Source organism: Leptidea sinapis, chromosome 15 (assembly GCF_905404315.1).
Source record: "Leptidea sinapis chromosome 15, ilLepSina1.1, whole genome shotgun sequence".
NCBI classification, from domain to species: Eukaryota; Metazoa; Arthropoda; class Insecta; order Lepidoptera; family Pieridae; genus Leptidea; species Leptidea sinapis.
The window spans coordinates 12,688,732-12,708,021 of NC_066279.1; the positions used below are offsets into that span (position 1 = coordinate 12,688,732).

The 19,290-nt window shown below is 34.1% G+C and overlaps 2 protein-coding genes across 2 annotated transcripts in view; both read right to left on the reverse strand.

Moving 5' to 3' along the window:
- Positions 1–17,721, reverse strand: part of LOC126968327 (pyruvate dehydrogenase (acetyl-transferring) kinase, mitochondrial) — a 66,210-nt gene extending 48,489 nt beyond the window's left edge. Inside the window, exon 1 of the mRNA XM_050813284.1 lies at positions 17,340–17,721. Within this exon, the coding sequence (XP_050669241.1) occupies positions 17,340–17,442 (103 nt within the window). The 5' untranslated portion in view covers positions 17,443–17,721. The remainder of the gene's footprint in view (positions 1–17,339) is intronic.
- On the reverse strand, positions 12,609–13,308 carry LOC126968283 (transcription elongation factor 1 homolog). The gene is made up of 2 exons (XM_050813180.1): positions 13,239–13,308; positions 12,609–12,799 (listed from the first exon to the last, which is right to left on the reverse strand). Exons 1-2 carry the CDS (start codon positions 13,306–13,308, stop codon positions 12,609–12,611), a joined length of 261 nt encoding a protein of 86 aa, XP_050669137.1.
- Positions 17,722–19,290: the final 1,569 nt, after the last annotated feature.

Below are 19,290 nucleotides of genomic sequence, written 5' to 3' on the forward strand. Positions count from 1 at the left end.
ATAAACTTTATTCAGTTAGGCATTAATATTTCTTTTAAATTACCGAATCTACCATATGTTTTGAAAAAGTAAAGCTCATGAGCAGAATATACAAGAAACTCAACGGCCACTGTTTTCAATCAATACAGTATTTTACAATGGCTGTAATATACAAAACAAATTAGTTTGTAAGGTGCTCCATATTGACTAAGTACATAATATATACTCCTTCCTGCGTCGTAATCCTCAGTACTGAGGGTCGTGACCACCCCTCTGTATCACTTTCTCACGTATGATCGCTCTCCATCTTTTCCTGCCTCTGGCGGTGTGAAAGGCATTGTGAACCGTAGAGTCGAGGGCGGAGCGGATCTGGTCGGACCATCGTGTTGGACTGCGTCCACGAGGCCTCTTCCCATCTATTTTGCCGACCACAATATACACATAATATATACTATTATACTATTTATCGTGCTTTCAGAGGCCAAACCGACATTTGAATCATTAAGTGGTCACGAGTATATTGCAAATACAAGCGGATGTTGTTGTTTGACCTGATTCCTGCCGCCGAATACCACCTTCGCACGACACGCTCTGAATTAGGATATCATCCCCCATACTCCATATTTTCTATGGGCAATGAGAAAAACTCTCCCTCCAAACACTATGAACCATTTTGAAGCACAATATGAGTCGACTTTCAGGGTATTATGTCATTAATTAATCCCAGAATGGCTATCACTTAAAACATAAATTATAACAAAATAATATGCAATTATTGGGGATGATCAAGATTAGAAGACTAGATCCTGTAGATGGAGCCACAACCTGAGAGTTGAACAATACATACCAAGATTTACGAACCATACGTCACTCGAACAGTTGCTTAGTTGGTAGAGCGCTCGGATGGAACCCGAAAGGTCGCGGGTTCGAGTTAATAACTCTAACCCGCTATAATAATAAGTTAATTAACCCCAGAAGTGAAAGAAAACACTTTAAACATAAGAATTTGTTTAAGGATATGATCACAGGGACACCCGTTAAAAAAAATGAAATTTCAGAAGTTAGTTACACTCCAGAGTGTAACAGTATCTCCAAGACAAAAGTCCAGCTATAAATAGTCCCGGCATTGACCTACAGTGGAGACACACGCCAGAATACAGAGCGTATTGGGACTTGGCAACCGTCGCCAGGAAAATCCCCGCGAATGACGCGCCGACCAATAAAAACAGTGTTTGTAAATACGCCGAGTTTTTATAGAAGCGGAGGTCGAATCGTAATAATTTCACATTGGACTTTTCAATGACGTCTGTCGTTAGGGTTCCGTGCCCACAAATTTTGGTTTTAAAACAAAAAAACACACTGTACTCGAAATTAAAAGTAAAAATAATTTTGAACTTAGGGGAGTTCGATTTTAGGGGAACTTCTTAGCGCGCGTGAGGGTATAATTTTTACGGAAACGCAGTAATAATAATATTAGTGACACGAAAATTTGGGACTTTTTTCCAAGAAGAAGAGCGATTGAGACGGATTGAGAGAGAGTGAGAAATGGCGAACGTTGCATGAAGCACATCGCCATGGAGCGAGAGAGAAAGGAAGATCGAGAAAAAATACACATTATTGGCACGGACGAGTAAAAAAATAAGGACTCCGTGTCACCTTACATAGCAGTGAGGCACCAAAAGAAGCCGGTAAACGTGTAAATACATAGCCCCACGCATACACTTCCACTAATACAAGCCGATCGGCCGCCATTATGAGATTTGCCATCGTCTGTGACAGATGAGTTTGCGTCGCAATAAAATATTTTAAAATGCCGTCGTGCGTTGTGAAAAAGTGTAAAAACAATAATATAAAAGTATTTGTGCATGATATTTAAGGGAGAAAAAATTGTATAACTGGTTTACCCCGTAACCGCACGCACACTATCATAAAGATGCTTCACTTGCTAATATCACGGCGCGGAGTCCTTTTTTTTTACTAGTCCGTGGTTATTGTTTGATGTATTCTTATAGTAGTTAAATTCAGATGGCAAATCTTTCGCATAACGTCTTGTACTACTGTAAGCGCAGATCTTTTTTATTTGTTTACATTATTGTTTACATTAGTATACAGTGTGTAAACAGTGAGTTAAATTTATAAATTAAACATTTTGTGATAAATTTGTTAATCATTCATCATTACTAAGCAGTTGTTCAGAGTAAGGAATATATTTTTTATCTTTTGTTAATTTACAGTTATTTATATTAGTTCGTTTGAAGGTTAGGAAATTTTAATAGTTACAAATAACATGTGGCAATTCAATTTACAATTCGTAATATGAGATTGCTATTTTTAAAAATAGAATTTCTATAATATTTATTTTACAATTATTTTGTATAAATTTAAATTGCGGTTAAATATTTTTATTATTCACAATAAATCACGAGGTATTTAAATTTAATATCGTGTGAGATTTTATTGTATTATTATTTTTTAATTTTAAATAAATATATTTAATAATAATTCTCTTCAATTTTTAATAATTATAAAATTCAAATAAATTTTCATTTAAAGATCACCATGCCAAAAATTTTAGTGCAAGAACGAGTATGCCAAACGAGATGCACTTCTGCATACATATTCATATCATAATATCTCTACTTTATTAATAGTGAACTAATGAACTTTTTGTTACATCTGATTATATCAGTTCCATTTTTTTTTACAATAAAATCATACTCCTCTTTTGAAAATTATAATCATATTTACGAGAGCTTGTCATTAAAGCCTGTTTATAAGTTTTTAAATTAAGTACAGTATGGAACTAGCATATATGAAATAAATGTAGGTACATACTTGTTAGCATATTCGCTGACGATAGACCAAAAACTAACAAAATCCGCGCATTGGTTTTGTCAAAAAGTAGAGTTTTCATTGTGAGTAAATTTAAACGTACTGTAGAAAAGGTAACTGGGTCAATGAGTCAATGAACTTGAATATTTCAATATCATAAGGCGGCATTGCCGGCTTGCCGTGCAAAAGTTGAATGGCAGCGCTGTCAAGGAGATATCGCCGGCACATGTAATTTATAGCCTAAACACATGGTCGGATTTGGTCCGGCCGAACCATCGGACTCGGTCTGGAACCAGGAGGTCTACTCGTAAAATCGACAACGATACATTCGGAACGATACGATAATACTCCGAATATATCGCAACTAACATACTTTAACAAATGTTCGAATTCCTTATCGTTTATCGTTACCATGGACTAATATTTTGATTTTTTTACGATGTTAGTGTGAATGTAATATTCTCAAACCTAAACATTATCTGTGCTACGCCGCTGTTAACTGTCAAAAGTCAAAACATAGTTTAGGCGCTAAGGACCATGCCAGACTCTGCACCACCAATTTGGTATCATTTACCCATAATGTAAATGTTATAAAAATATGTAATGAATATAATATGACTATTTAAAATTGAATAAATAATACAAAACTCGCGGATATTAAAATGTAAAAAAAAGTAACTCAACCCTTCTCGTCGACTTCCTATTTCTCAGGCGGCCATTTGCATTATTTCTACGCATAAACGATCAACAAAATGACTTAAATAACTTAGTAGTAAAAAAATCCTCTTGAATAGTAAATCACATATAATTATTTTAATAATATTTATTAACTATGTATATTGTATGGCAAATATATCTATACAACTTGAAACGATAATAGCATCGACAGCCTAGAAGGTGTCGTTGAGATTATCGTAAAAGTGACGTTTGATTATTTGTGAAATTCGAATATTCGTCTCTGACATTTTCAACTAAGAGTAGGGTTAGGACCGATAATATCGAATAATGTTTCGTTCGTTCAATAATCATTTCAACATTGATTACGATGTAACTAAGAGTAGGATTCGATACGACTAATGCCACGATTTATCGAATATCGATTTTAGGAGTAGGCCCCTTGGTACCAGACCATATTCGATGGTATTTCAACGACGGACCAATTGGTGCGAGTAGTGCAAGAATGGACACGACCTCTAACGATGTCGTTTACACAAAATGGCCGCCATGCAAATACTTTTTTACAAAAGTATACGGAACCGTTCGTGTGCGAGTGTGAAACTCGACTTGACCGGATTACTCAATTGTATATCGTGTGGTTTTAATGTCTTTGTTTTTGTTATTTCATCAGTACGAAATTTTTAGAGAGCTACTGAGTACAAATGTATGCCTTTTCACTTTTTTTTTTATTTAAAATGTGAGAAATTATGTAGTGTGCTTTTAATCAGTATTTTTATTCAAAATAGGATGTGAAATCACTTATTGAAAGTAAAAAAATCTACCACCCATTCCAAAATGAATGCCTCAGGCCTGAGAAGAATGGGCGCAACAAACTCAGCGCGCTTTTTTTTTCCATCAAAAATATGTTTTACAATTAAAGTAACATTTACAAAGTAACATTGTACAATTAAACATATTATTTAATAGCCTGAGGGCGGTCGCTCCATTCCCAATCTGTGGTATCATTAAGAAAGTCATGTATGTTATAGTAACCTTTACCACACAAACGTTTTTTAACAAGACTTACTTACTTAAAAAAAAAAAAAAAAAAAAAAAAAATGCTGGGAGAGTTTCTTGCGCCGCTTCTTCTCTCTCAGAGCGCCATTTGTTTCCGAAGCGGTAGTAGTATCTAGTAGCATAAGAAATGACATCAAAAAGAATTCTAAAGGAATCAATTTTGAGAAAATAAATGCCTTTTATGCCTTTTTAGTAGGCATCATCAGTTTATGTTATTATTAGTCACTAGATATTAGATGGGGACAAGCCGCCATGATAGTTACGTCATAGTCTTTACGTCCTGGTAAACACTTCAAAATTCACCAGTCAAAAAGCACCGCTTACACACTGACATCACGGCGTTAATATGACATAGTCACAATACAATAATAAACAGAACTTCATAGAAGAGCGCCCGAATCGACGCACACAAACACACACACGATTTACATGTTACACGGACGCTAAGCAATCTTGGGGAGACAAAACTATTGAGTGCCACGCCGTACGCCTCTGAGACTGGTCGCTGTTCGAGTTAAATTAGCTGCGCCGCGCCGTTGATTTTTTTGTATGTACCAACCCTAACGCTCCCCCAAACGTAGGTATAAATTTCAAGGAGACCGCTGAGTTACGCTACTGTTGAATTACTTGTATTATAAAAATTAACATTCCCTTACCATAACTCACATCTATTTGTCTAAATATATACGAATTTTCTTTTATAATATACCTAAAACTAGTTTTAAGATCGCTATTATTATTGTATTTTAATCTAATATATAAAATTCTCGTGTCACGGTGCGCGGGACCGAACTCCTCCGAAACGGCTTGACCGATTCTCATGAAATTGTGAGTGCATATTGGGTAGGTCTGAGAATCGGACAACATCTATTTTTCATCCCCCTAAATGTTAAGGGAAAAAACACACGAAATTTTTGATTATGAGTCAGCATTAAAAAATACATACAACTTCAAATTTTCACCCATCTACGATCAACAGTTACTTTTGTATCGCGATTTTAATATCGGCAATACAATGTTTGCTGGGTCAGCTAGCAGTTACATAATATTTCTGCTAAACATGCTGTGTACACACAGTTTTTGTATGTTATGTATTTGTTGCAATTCTGTTGTGTGTGCCTATTACAATAAATTAATAATACAGTCACGTACCTATTATAATATCCTATAATGCCTATTATAATAAATAAATAACACATTCTCCTCACAGTCACGTACACAGTATCAATTCATTGATGTGATAAAATATGTTAATCGCAATTTGCACGGTCGTCCGCAGTTCGTGCAATTACGCGAATGACATGCACGAAGAGATAATATGACGAAGTTTCTCGCGAGAGCAAAAAAGAGTCATTTATTTTCTCAAAATTGATCCTGTAGAATTCTTTTTCATGTCCTTTATAAAACTACCACCGCTAGGGAAACAAATGGCGCAAGAAAATCTCCCAGCATTCTTTTTAATCTATATATATAAAAATGAATTGCTGTTCGTTAGTCTCACTAAAACTCGAGAACGGCTGGACCGATTTGGCTAATTTTGGTCTTGAACTATTTGTGGAAGTCCAGAGAACGTTTAAAAGGTGAATAAATATAAAATTGCTTGGAATTAAATAAAAACAACAATTTTGTTTTTCCTTTGATGTGCCCCCCGTCGTTCAGAAATCAAATTGAAAGAATAGTTTAAACTTTTAATTCTAAAAAAACTAAAAAAACACGCGTCGAAAAATCGAAAATAATTTGGAAAATGACAATCTATCTTCTATATTTAAATAAAAGAGAATGTATGTTTGTATGTTCCCTAATAACTCCTAAACTATTCGACCGATCTCAATGAAATCTTTTGTAATAGATTCGTTGAAGCTCAAGGAAGGTTTACATATATAAGGTTTACATTTATGTTTATACAACGTTTGCCAGGTCAGCTAGTAAAATATAAAATATTGTACTGTCATTGTTATTGCTATAAAATAATCATAATCTAGTCCTAGGCTGTCCGATCACTTAGATATTGAGCTGTGGAGTAACAGGATTACGACATAGCCATTTTGTAATAAAACATCTAAATTTATCTATACTAATATTATAAAGCTGCAGTGTTTGTTTGTTTGTTTGAACGCGCTAATCTCTGGTACTACTGGTCCGATTTGAATGATTCTTTCAGTGTTGGGTAGTCCATTTATCGAGAAAGGCCATAGGCTATGTTTTTTTTTCACAATTAGGGATCCGTAATAAAATTGCTATTTTGTAACACAAGGTGTAAAATCGAAAACCTATTTTTGCGTGTGCTGCAAAAACTATTGACAATAGAACAAAATGATGTACAGGCTATAATATAGGCAATATTTTATTACTTATAAAACTATCGCGTGAATTACACTTTATATAGCAAAACAACTTTTGCCGGGTCAGCTAGTTTATAGATATAATGTCTGTACAGTTGGGACTTATTATAAAAGTATATACATTTACCCTTAAAGCTATTATGTATCTTATATAGCCTACTAGAATTAGTTACAAGCAATACCCTATTTCAAGTGTTCATGACAAGTCACAGTAAGTAGTTGGTGTTTTGATATCAAAGTTAACACGCAATTTGTACTGTTGTAAACCAACTCAAAGTTAAGCACCGACTCAACTGGTTTCAACAACTACGAGGAAAACAAATACAATAATTATTATAATAATATAAATTTAACAAATTAAACGCAGAAATCTATTTGACAGCATTTTAAAAGTTAGACTTCCTTAGGCGCGTTATGAAAAAATGGTGAGAGTGAAATTTTAAGATGCGCGCGTAACACTGCAACACAAAAGTAAGAAGGGTGAAGTTGGTTCCAAAAATTTTCTGACGTTTGCGACATTCATTTTTTTTTTGGTTTCTTCGTCCATTATTAGGATAGGCAAAGGGTTCAAGCCCGTACAGCCGTATTCGTTATTTAATAATTTATTGTCAAAGCCATCGTTGCAAGATTTTTACAATATTGTTCTTTCTATAAACGTAGAATAGCACGAGGAATAAATAATTTTAAGTAGTTTTGCTTTGTTAGGCCACAGAAGTATAATTTCTTGCGTGCATACATAAGTACACACACATTATTTTTAATTAAGCTTGACAAATAGTTTTTATGTAAATTGCCGTTAGGCAACGCATGACAACAGGCTAGGTTTAATACTTTAGCGTGCGTGACAAGCTACGTCTACACTTTGTTAGTGTTATTTTTTATGACAATATTAAGGGACGAGCCGAGCAGCATGTTGTTATTGATACGCCCTGCCCATTGCAATGCAGTGCCGCTTAGGAGTCTTGAAAAACCTAAAAATTCTGAGCGGCACTACAATTGCGCTCGTCACCTTGAGACATAAGATGGTTAGTCTCATTTGCCCAGTAATTTAACTAGCTAAGGCGCCCTACAGACCGAAACACAATAATGCTTACACATTGCTGCTTCACGGCAGAAAAGGCGCCGTTGTAATACCCATTATCTAGCCCGCATCATGTGTAAAAGAGCCTCCCACGTAAAAAAGTGTACGTGTGTTGCTGAAAATAGAGGTTAACAGTTAGCCACTGTTTTTTTAATATGTTCAAACTTGTCAGTCTATCTAGACGCATAAATTACGACGGACTTGTCAAAACATTCAACATTCTAAGAACACGACAGAAATTGATTCACAAACAACTTTAGTACAGCAGTTTTTCCGCCAGCATATTTGTACGTAAATAAATGACGCGCTAACGGCCCAGTTGTCACGTCAATTCGAAGGATTTCTCCAAAAAGGTGTAGCATTAAAATATTTATATATCGTTTGGCAATGATGACCGGTAGTGTCGCGAAGGTAAAAGGGCTTCATGACGACGAGTTTGACAGTGTGTTAGTTTAATACGTAAATATAAAACAATTTAAAAGATAACGTTTGTATGAGCAGATATTAACTGCCTTATTCATAATAAAACGCTTTTCGAAGGTATAAAGCTATATTAGTTAAAACTTGTTTTAAGCCTAAATCTCCCATAACTAATACGTCTCTATAGTACACAATGTTGCCATTTCGTACAAAAAAAAACATGATTTTAACTAATCTAATGAGGAACTGTCAATGGAAACAGAAATCTTTTCAATATCAATGGTTTGTCAGTTGTCAAAAGTCGATGTCAAAATACTTTCAAAATTCAAAAATCAAAGTTTTGAAGTCTGTCGGTTGTCAATCTATTACGGATATCCAACAACTTTGAGCGGGAAGCTATTGATCACATTATTTAACGAACAGCCGATTGATGTCGGCCATGTTTTTTTGCGTTCGAGTGCTTAAAATAGGTTTATAGAAGGGTCCTAGCTACTATAAGTCACGTCAGCTTTATCGAAGAGATAATGAGCGTTTTAGCTCTAATATACGATTATGAATACCTTAACCCTTACCTTAGTATCTATATTTTATATTTATACCTAGTCTTGCCATAAATACTGAAATTTGCATGATAATGTACATCACACAACATATATGTTATTTTTTATTATTCTTTTATTTTAGAAATTACAGTGGAGGGACACACATTTTACCACTTTGGAAATGTCTCTCGCGCGAACTATTAAGTTTAGAAAAAAATGATATAAGAAACCTCAATATCATTGAAGACTTATCCATAGAAAGATCACACGTATGGGTTTGATAAAAAAAAAATTAAGTTTCATTTGCATAAGTATGGGGAAGCCCCAAAATTTATTGTTTTTTTTTATTTTTATGTGAAAATCTTAATGCGGTTCACAGAATGCATCAACTTACCAAGTTTCAACAGTATAGTGCTTATAGTTTCGGAAAAAGTTGCGGACGGAGGGACAGACAGACAGACATGACGAATCTATAAGAGTTCCGTTTTATGCCATTTGGCTACGGAAGCCTAAAAAAAGAAACCCGTTGGGTTTGTTGCGCCCGTTCGTCTCAAGTCTGAGGCATACTTTTTTGAATGGGTAGTTTTTGACATTGAATAAGTTATATCATAACCTATTTTGAATCAAAATATTTGAATTTGTCTTTAACCACTTCGCCACGTGTTTCGCCTCTACACGGGGCATCGTTCTCGGCGCTCTACACTCGCAAAACTTGGAATGAGAGGTTCTCTCGGCAGCATTTGGAAAATTCAATAAAACTTCTTAATATAATATTATTAGCATTTATCACTTTTTTCGGTTGCTTATATTCTTACGGTTGCCTAGCTTTAGTGGATCACTATAAAGTACGGATTAATCTTATCATACAGTAAGCCATTTTAAGTGTTTTATTTGTACAGCTGTTTACACCTGCAACATACACGTTGTTGATGTTTTAGATCTAAAAAAACCTTTACTCTTGGTATTTGTCTACCTCTAAAATTCTTCATTAGATTTTTTTACCTAATTAAAGTTTTATTTTATGAAGATAAGGGACGAGAAGAGCAGGATGGTAATTGATACGCCGTGCCAATGCAGTGCCGCTCAGGATTCTTGAAAAACCCCAAAAATACTGAGCGGCATTACAACTGCGCTAGTCACCTTGAGACATAAGATGTTAAGTCTCATTTGCCCAGTAATTTCATTAGCTACGCCCTTCAGACCGAAACACAGTAATGTTTTCACATTACTGCTTCACGGCAGAAATAGGCGCCATTGTGGTACCAGTAATGTAGCCGGCATCCTGTGCAACGGAGCCTTCCACTGGTATAATTAAAGTAACTACTTATATAGAATATAATAATACAATTATATTAGTTAGTAAACTACACCACTTGTATACAGTGTGGCCGAGAAGTTGACGTCAAAAGCTAAAATTTGAAAGCGTCATGGTGATGAGTATCCGAATCACCCCTACGATTTTGCGTAGTTTAGGAGATAATATTTTTTTCCCCTTTTATCCGCTTTTTTCACCTAATTCTGGTTAATTACTTATTTTGAACACTTTTAGTTAATTTTATTGTTGATAATTATTAACTACAGTTGCAATAACCACATAAGAAACTATGAATAGTTTAGACAATGCGGAACTAGTTAAGAATTGAGTCGTAAGTTCAAGATAACTGCTAATTTCATGAAAATGTTCAAGGTATCGAAAAAAAAATAGGGAGCCTATGGCTTCTAACTATTTTTAAAAACTTCCCAGAACATTGGCCAATAAAATGAGCCAAATTCAAATTTTAGCTTTGGACGTAAACTTCTCGGCCACCCAGTATATTATATACCTCAGAGTAAATTAACTAAATTATGCGGTATAATAACATCTTCTTTGGTTGTAATTTAATACCTTCTTTATTACAATATTGTTCTTTCTACAAACGTAAATAAGCACGACGAATACATTTTTTTAAGGATATTTGCTTTATTACGCCAAAGAAGTATCACTTCTTACTTACTGTACACACACTTTTTTATTACATATTTAGACCACTTTATCATCATATCATCATTTTAGCCCACGTACATACATTTTCAATCCATATTAATTAAAATGCTTACATTTTACTCCTGTCGTAAGTATTTTTCTAAATCTATATTGGTACCTATATAATATTTTTTTATGGAATAGGAGGACAAACGAGCGTACGGGTCACCCGGTGTTAAGTGATCACCGCCGCCCACATTCTCTTGCAACAGCAGAGGAATCACAAGAGCGTTGTCGGCCTTTAAGGAAGATGTACGCGCTTTTTTGAAGGTACTAATGTCGTATTGTCCCGGAAATACCGCACAAGGAAGCTCATTCCACAGCTTCGTGGTACGAGGAAGAAAGCTCCTTAAAAACCGCACTGTGAAGGACCACCACACATCCAGGTGGTGGGGATGATATCGTAACTTGTGGCGTGTCGTGCGAAGGTGGAATTTAATAACAGTAGTAGGGTATAATCGCCAAATTCAGTCCCCTAGCTTAATGTCGTCCACGTCGGTATCTTTTTGGAACGAAGTTCCATAAGGGACGATGCGGAGGGGTACCCTAACCGGTAAAAACGTCCGGAACGTAAGATTATTATTATTTATATATAAATAATTGACATTTGACACATTTCTGATAAATTACATTGATTGTTTATTTTATTTATTTAGAGCATTGGTAACAAAGCCAAACCAAAATACAATAAACGAATATTTAAATCATATTTAAATAGGTTTATAACTGCAAAATTACATTGACATAAAAGCAAAACATATACATATACATTATGTATACCTTTTTGATGTTAATGAAGATAAATTTCTTTGACTATTACGTGGCGCACAACGACATCAAAATATAAAAGTTTTCAGAAATTTTCCAACGTTTGCGACATTAATAAATTTTTTTGGTTTCTTCGTCCATTATTAGGATAGGCAAAGGGTTCAAGCCAATACGGCTGTATTCATTAATATTCAATAATTTATTTCACGCTTTCTACAATATTGTTCTTTCTTCAAACGTAGAATAGCACGACGAATAAATAATTTTAAGGATTTGTTTTGTTACGCCAAAGAAGTATAACTTCTTGCGGGCATACATAAGTGTACAGATTTTTTTTTTATTTTAGAATTTAGACAGTGGAATTCAGTAGTAAAATTTTTATAATAAGGAACTTCGTTCCTATCCGGTGTCCCACAACACCACACGTTTTTTTCTATCTATCTATATATCTCCTCCTCACAAACGCTGGTCAGATGACATACGCGTGACCGCAGGCAAACACTGGCTCGGATTGGCACAAGATAGAGATAAATGGCACAACCTGGAGGAGGCCTTCACCCGCACGAGGGTTCCTATGGAAGAAATCAAATAAATATTACCTTAACTAATAAATACTAACAAAAATTACTTTATTTCATTATAATTATTAATCCACTAAACAAAATGTTACTTAGGTCATAGCAAATAAAAAGGCTGTTTATTTTATTTTATTTTTATTTAATTGCAAAAGTTTAGCGGTGACACGTAGCTTCTGGCTTAAGATATTGAGAAGAAGTGTTCAAGCTGAATTTTTAATTTAAATACGATGTGGGTAGTGTTTAAATATGGATGTAATAGACTTATTGTAATGAAATGTTTGACATTTGTTATTACTCAGATCTTTTTTTTTACTTAATTAATAAATGAGCATTTTCACAAGCATCTACCCACTTGTTGTAAACATCTATTGGTTCAGACAGCACATTTGTTGTGCTTTGGAAAAATTCTAGACACAGCCGACATTCAACACGTGCAGAGAACTTTCCTCGAACGATTCTTACTTCACAGGATTTTTCATCATTGCAGAATGGGCAGTTAAGGCGAAGAGTAAGCAGAAAACACGCAAACATGGTGTTTTTAGACAAGTTTTGTGGTGAAAGTATAGCATTTCGAGCTATGAACACTATTTAATCCTGTTACACATATCCTTAAGTCTTATTTGTAGGTTGCTAATGCTTGCTGTTGGTTATAGTTAACACTGCCGAGCCTTTTTGAACTACCACTTTGCTTTGAAGTTAAACAAATTTTTTTGGCATAGCGTGACGCTTTTTTTTGGTACTTCTCTCAGAAAATTTATTCTTATAGCTTGTACGTTTTTGTCTAGGTTCATTTATTCAGATTAGTAGTGAATAACGAGGATTGTAAGCATATAAACTGTTTTCCACGCAAGAATTTTGAAAATATTGGCTTTGTTACATGCCGGGCGGCAGCCGTGAACTCATATCGCTCAAGGTCGCTGGCATTTAGTGTCGCCTTAAATTGTTCATCATGTGGTTCTATTGCCTTTCGTTTTGGATGCGGCTTTCTATTGGATTTGCGGCGTTCCATTGCTCAGAATGGCAGTACTAATCAGATGAGAGGAGTGAAGTAATTAAAAATATTAAAATTTTATTTAGCTTATGTGATTGATATGTGATTTTGGATTAATTTTTAAATATCCTCCCCTAACATGAGCCTTATATCGGCCCCGGGATGGTATTTGGGAAATTTCATCTGGCGTTAGGCATCTATGGCAATTGATTTCCCCGTTCCGTTGGAACCAACAAGATCTAAAACAAAAACACCAACGTCTTCGTCCCCGGGTCCATAATAGGCTCAAAAAAAATGTTTACAATTTCTACTTTTCTGTTAATGCTATTTTTGTAGAAAATACAACACAGTTAGGAAGTTTTAGAATGTTCTAAACAATAAATAAATATTTCAAATTACCTCTAACATTTTATTTATTACTTTACTTACTTGTTATACTTTTACACAAATTAAATTTGAAAACAAAATTTCTGAACGTTATGGGACTCGAACCTGCGACCTCTCGCGTTCCGTGAGAGCGCTCTTCCACTGAGCCAACCGTTCAAGTGACGTAAAGTTCATTAATTTTCAGGTTGTGGCTTCTGTCACCCTGAAAGTTGACACTCGAACGGTTGGCTCAGTGGAAGAGCGCTCACACGGATCGCGAGAGTTTGTGGGTTCGAGTCCCGCATAAATTTATTTTTAACAAAAAGGAGACGTTATTTGGCGACTGTACCTTACCGTAATTCAAATGAATTGCCACATACGTAGGTTATCGGAACAATGACTGTTAAAACTAGGTCACGCAACCGCCTGCTAATATGTTTGTTCTATTATATTACTAACATGGCTCACTGCTATAGTCAATATTTAATTTAACTTCCGCTTCGTTTACAAGTATTTTTTAGGGTTCCGTAGCCAAATTCTAAACTGAAAAGTTTGCGCGAGAGACACTTCCAAAGTGGTAAAATGTGTAAACTTCCACCGAAAATGTGTTTAACGAGATCTAGTAAGTAGTTTTATCAATAGCTTGAAAATAAATACAATATTATTCAAATTCAAATATTTTTATTCAAAAAAGGATTTAAAATCACTTATTGAACGTCAAATACCACCACCCATTCAAAAGAGACTGCCTCAGACCTGAGAAGAATGGGCGCAAGAAACTCAGCGGTTTTTTTTTAATATAAAATAAGGATGTAATATCGTACAATAAACATTTATAATTAAAGAGCCCGAGGGTGTTCGCTTTATTCCCAGTCCGTGGTGTCATTAAAAAAATCGTTTATGCTATAATAGCCTTTCCCACACAAACGTTTTTTAACAATTCTTTTAAATTTCGTAAAACATTTGTTTTGTACATTCTCTGGGATCATATTGTAGAAGCATATACATCGCTCAACAAAAGACTTACTAACTCGACCCAACCGAGTAGTAGGCATAACAAGTTTATGTTTGTTCCTCGTGTTAACATTATGAATGTCACAGTTTCTAGAAAAAATTAAAACATTAATCAAAGTTACAACGAACTACAATATATTCTGTTACATTGTTACTTGCTGCTACGGAATCCTTCATGGGCGAGTCCGACTCGCACTTGGCCGCTTATGAAAGAGGAGGAAAAACGGGCGTAACGTCAGGTGTTGGGATACCTGACGAGCTATGTGCCCTTTCTACTGCCACTTCAGTTTCGCAACCATCTGGGCTATGTCCATCACTTTGCTTCTCCTATGGATCTCCCCATTTCTGATGCGATTTCGAAATTGCGAAACACCAAGCGTAGCCCTCTCAATTGCCTGTCTGTCTGAGCGACCATGAGCTTCCACATAAGGCCTTACACATTTTAATGACTATATATATGAATATAAAGTGATGCAACAAAAATACTCAAACACCGGCAACACATTTCCTGACAACTGTTGCCTCCTTATATAAAAAAAAAAACACCAAATACTCAATGCCTTACACAAGTCAAAAAAATAAGTATATTTAAGTTAATTAGTAAAACACAAGAGTTGTTGCTTAAACAGTAGAAAAAACATGTAGCAAATTTTCTGATACCAGAGCGACCAACAATCAAAAGTAGCACCCATTCACAAGCAGCTAGTGGTTTCATTTTCAAAATACTAGTGGTTTAGGAGGTAATTCAAAGTGTGGCTGGCTGTTTACGACTTGTCAATCGCAATTGGTTAGAGTAAATATAGATTCGCTTACGTTTTCTATTGCTTGTACACTTTGTCTACTATGATTTTAAATAATACTATGATTTTAAGCATGGTATCACAAATTGTATGAATTTGTCTGATAAACCTTTTTATATTAAATGGATTTAAGTAAGGGTGACATATTCTATATAAATCTAGATTCAATAAAATCTGGATTCTATCTTAAAGCTACAGTACCGAAAAACATTTTTATAGTAAACGAAAGAAAGATAACTGACACCTTATTTTTAAATACTTGACTCCAATGAATATCCAATAGATACAGTGACGCAGTTTAAATTGAAAGAGCCTTGAATATAAATTGGCTTATAGCATTGCAGCTGATGCTTTTCAATAGATACCTATAAATTTTATAGCTTTATAACTTTTAAGCTCAACATATGAGTATTGAGGTCAAATTCATATGTCATTTATATATAGGTTTTACTATAAAATTTCTAAAAAATATTGTATGAAAGAAGAACAGCCAATGACTTTTTTTATGGAATAGGAGGACAAACGAGCGTACGGGTCACCTGTTGTTAAGTGATCACCGGCGCCCACAATCTCTTGCAACACCAGAGGAATCACAGGAGCATGATGATAGTAGTAAATTTACTGAGTTCTGTGCTTTAAGAGGTTTTTTGTGGTGATCAAGACCAATATATATATATATATACTACAAAAATATACTTTGCCTTCATTTCACCTATGAGGATATGTGTGTAGATAGACTTATTACAAAAATGGACAGAGCTATGCCTAAGTATGAAAAAGAAGCACTCAATAGGATACATAAATTACTCTGGATTCCTTGAAACCAAAGCAATGCATCCAAAGGAGACTATTACCAAGCCCTAATAATAAATATAGATCTATTTGTAAAAATATTTTAACACTTTTATACAAAGGTGTAACAGATAGTTCTTAGTGCAGACAGGAATATACAGGACAATATTTAAAAATATAAGGAAAGGAAATAATAAAAAATCTAGGGAAGTACACTTATACCCAAAATAGGTACTATTATTAATATTTTAATAAATGCTCCATCTAATTCTTGATAGCTCCTATGTTTATAAACAGTTGCTTAACATCAAGCAAGCAAGTTAGCCTTGGTACAATTATGCAATATTTTGAAGAAACCACACTGAGACTCGCATAGTATTTGTATAACAGTTAGTAAATAAAATTAAATCGGAAATTTGTTGATTATGGGATTTAAAGTAGAACAATGACTATTTTATAATGTAAAAACAGAAAAGTCACATGAAATTATTATGATTCTACTAAAGTTAAATAAATAAATTGAAATTACTTATTTGCTTGATAACATAGTCAAATACAATTAATAATGTAATCACAATCATTGTTTAAAATGAAATTGCAAAGTAGCTATATTATGTTTTAATTTATATACTTAAATAACTTACATATTTTATATTTGATAAAGGTGTCTTAAAATAAATTTATAAATCCTTAAACATTATGTAGTGATTACTGATTTATTATTTTGTTTCAATGTATCGCTAAATGAGGAAAATTAATAATAAGATTTTAATTTCATGTAAATTGGAACAAAACCAAAATTACTGTAATTATATGTAGGTATATTTATTGTTTATTAAAGAAAACCGTTAACTATTATTTATAAAATATAACATTTGTGTTAAAAAATATATTATAATTAATAATACAATAAGACAAAACTTGACCTTGTGTTGTCAATGAACTTTTAGGGCACTGTACTTAAATAGCCCTAATAAATATACCTACGTAAATGAAACAATATACCTAATAAATGCGCAATAGTTATACATTAGCTTCTATATCTTTCCCGCTTAATTAAACTCTTATTGCACTTACCAAAATCAATAAACTGTTTTATTGAAAGCGGCGATGGATTGAACTGCGAATAGAAGTCCAGCATTTTGGTAACATTGGTGAAAATTGTGCCAGCTAGCCTCATTTTTATTTATTTTTAAACACTTCACAATTTAATAATAACACCCGAAAAAGTTAAGAAGGAGATTAATAATGTTTGTACATATTGTTAAATTTAATTCATATTCATAGCAAAGTAAGTATTGATTCACACGCAGACACTGTCTTTATAGACGAGAAATTTCGCACTGAGGCATAGTGAATTATGATAAGCTTTATGTAATAATATTATTATTTTGATAATATTTTACGACCTTGAATTCCGTAACGAGCAACTATGAACTGACGCAAACGGCAAAACTGGAAACTGGTGAGTGTGTTGTCAAATGAAATAACAGTGACTACAAATTAGAAGCACCTTCTTGTCAATTGTGACATTTGACAAATGATACTCACAGGCACTGATAATAATCATAACACTTTTCGAGCATTTATTCATTAGTAGAAAATAATAATTTTGATTATATGTTTACATTATTTGTAGCAGTTTTATTGCAGGAATCATGCAGAAGCAATGCAGTAAAGATTAATGGAATGCGTCAACTAACACTGCACTGCAACTGCACAACTCAAATGATAAGCGTAGCAGCGCAGATTCGGTTATTTAACAGAATGGCCCTGCAGTCGCACATCTTGATAGGAAAAATTATAGATATAGATACATCTACTCTAAAATAAAGCATCAAGTTGATTTCATATGCTTGTATTACTGAAAGGGACGAACAATCCAATAACCTGGACAATTAACAAGCAGTTCAACACAGTGGAGCTTGGCCATTATTCCAAGAATAAAGTATGTATCTATAAATTTGGTAATATTATGGAAGAGAAGGACAAACGAGCATTCGGATCACCTGATGTTAAGTGATCACCGCCACACTACATTCTGCGACAACACCAACGAAATCAGAGAAGTTGAGCAGCCCATTTAGAAAAGTGAAAGTACTGTTTTTGAAGGAACCCATGCCTCAGCTCTGTATTACAAAAAATAAATAGATACAATGTGAGCAGCAAAATGTCATAAAAATATTTTTATCGGTAGGCTCTAACGCTGCTGCTAAAGTTGTTCTGTTCATGCGTACTACGTGTATTAAATGTATATCTTCAACGTCCATTGAAATCCATCGAAAAAAGTGGCTGTGACATACACGGACAGACAGACATGACGAATCTATAAGGGTTCCGTTTTTTGCCATTGGCCCCTATTAACCCCAAAAAAGGGATGGAATAATAGAAGAGCTAGGACCATACATCATAAGTGTGCAGGATGATAGTTCAAGAAGCACTTCAGAAAAGAATAAGATTTTAGTTATAATGTAAAAAGTCTGTTTTACTTCCTTTATGGCCTTTATTTTTATGCTCACCTCAGGTATGTAGTGGTTTTCATAATATATTGTTCTTGCACTTTAGGTATTTGTTACCCCTTCAATACTCTAGCACTAGAGTGTAGATCCTGATAATATGATCCCATTGTATGTTGAACTAACCATTATAAATGATACATTTTACTCCAAAGAACTCACGTCTCAATATAATGTGCACAAGAATTAAGTAATAAATTTTATAACGAACACCATTACACAATAACTGGTAAAGAATTTTCAAAACAGTAAATAAATAGAAAAAATTTCAAAATTATTAACTACTACTGCTAATACCATAAGGGAATTTTTCAATTTTCCGCCATTTGCTACACTGCTATACAACACATAAAATAAGAAAATATTCTATGGTTTCTTAGAATAAAGTTTGGTTTCTATTTTTTTTTTCGTCGCCACTGCATAGTATTCAGCCAAGGTTTCTATCTTGTTTCTATTTATTTTTGACATATCGACATCCTTGGGCTTGTTGTCAATGTCAATAAATGACAAAA

What these genes read in the sequence shown, in the direction of transcription:
- LOC126968283 (XM_050813180.1), bottom strand. Translation starts at nt 13,308, where the DNA reads ATGGAACGCCGCAAATCCAATAGAAAGCCGCATCCAAAACGAAAGGCA. An exon ending in AGAACCACATGATGAACAAT is followed by an intron (nt 12,800 to 13,238) that starts TTAAGGCGACAC and finishes TTACTCTTCGCC; the next exon opens with TTAACTGCCCATTCTGCAAT.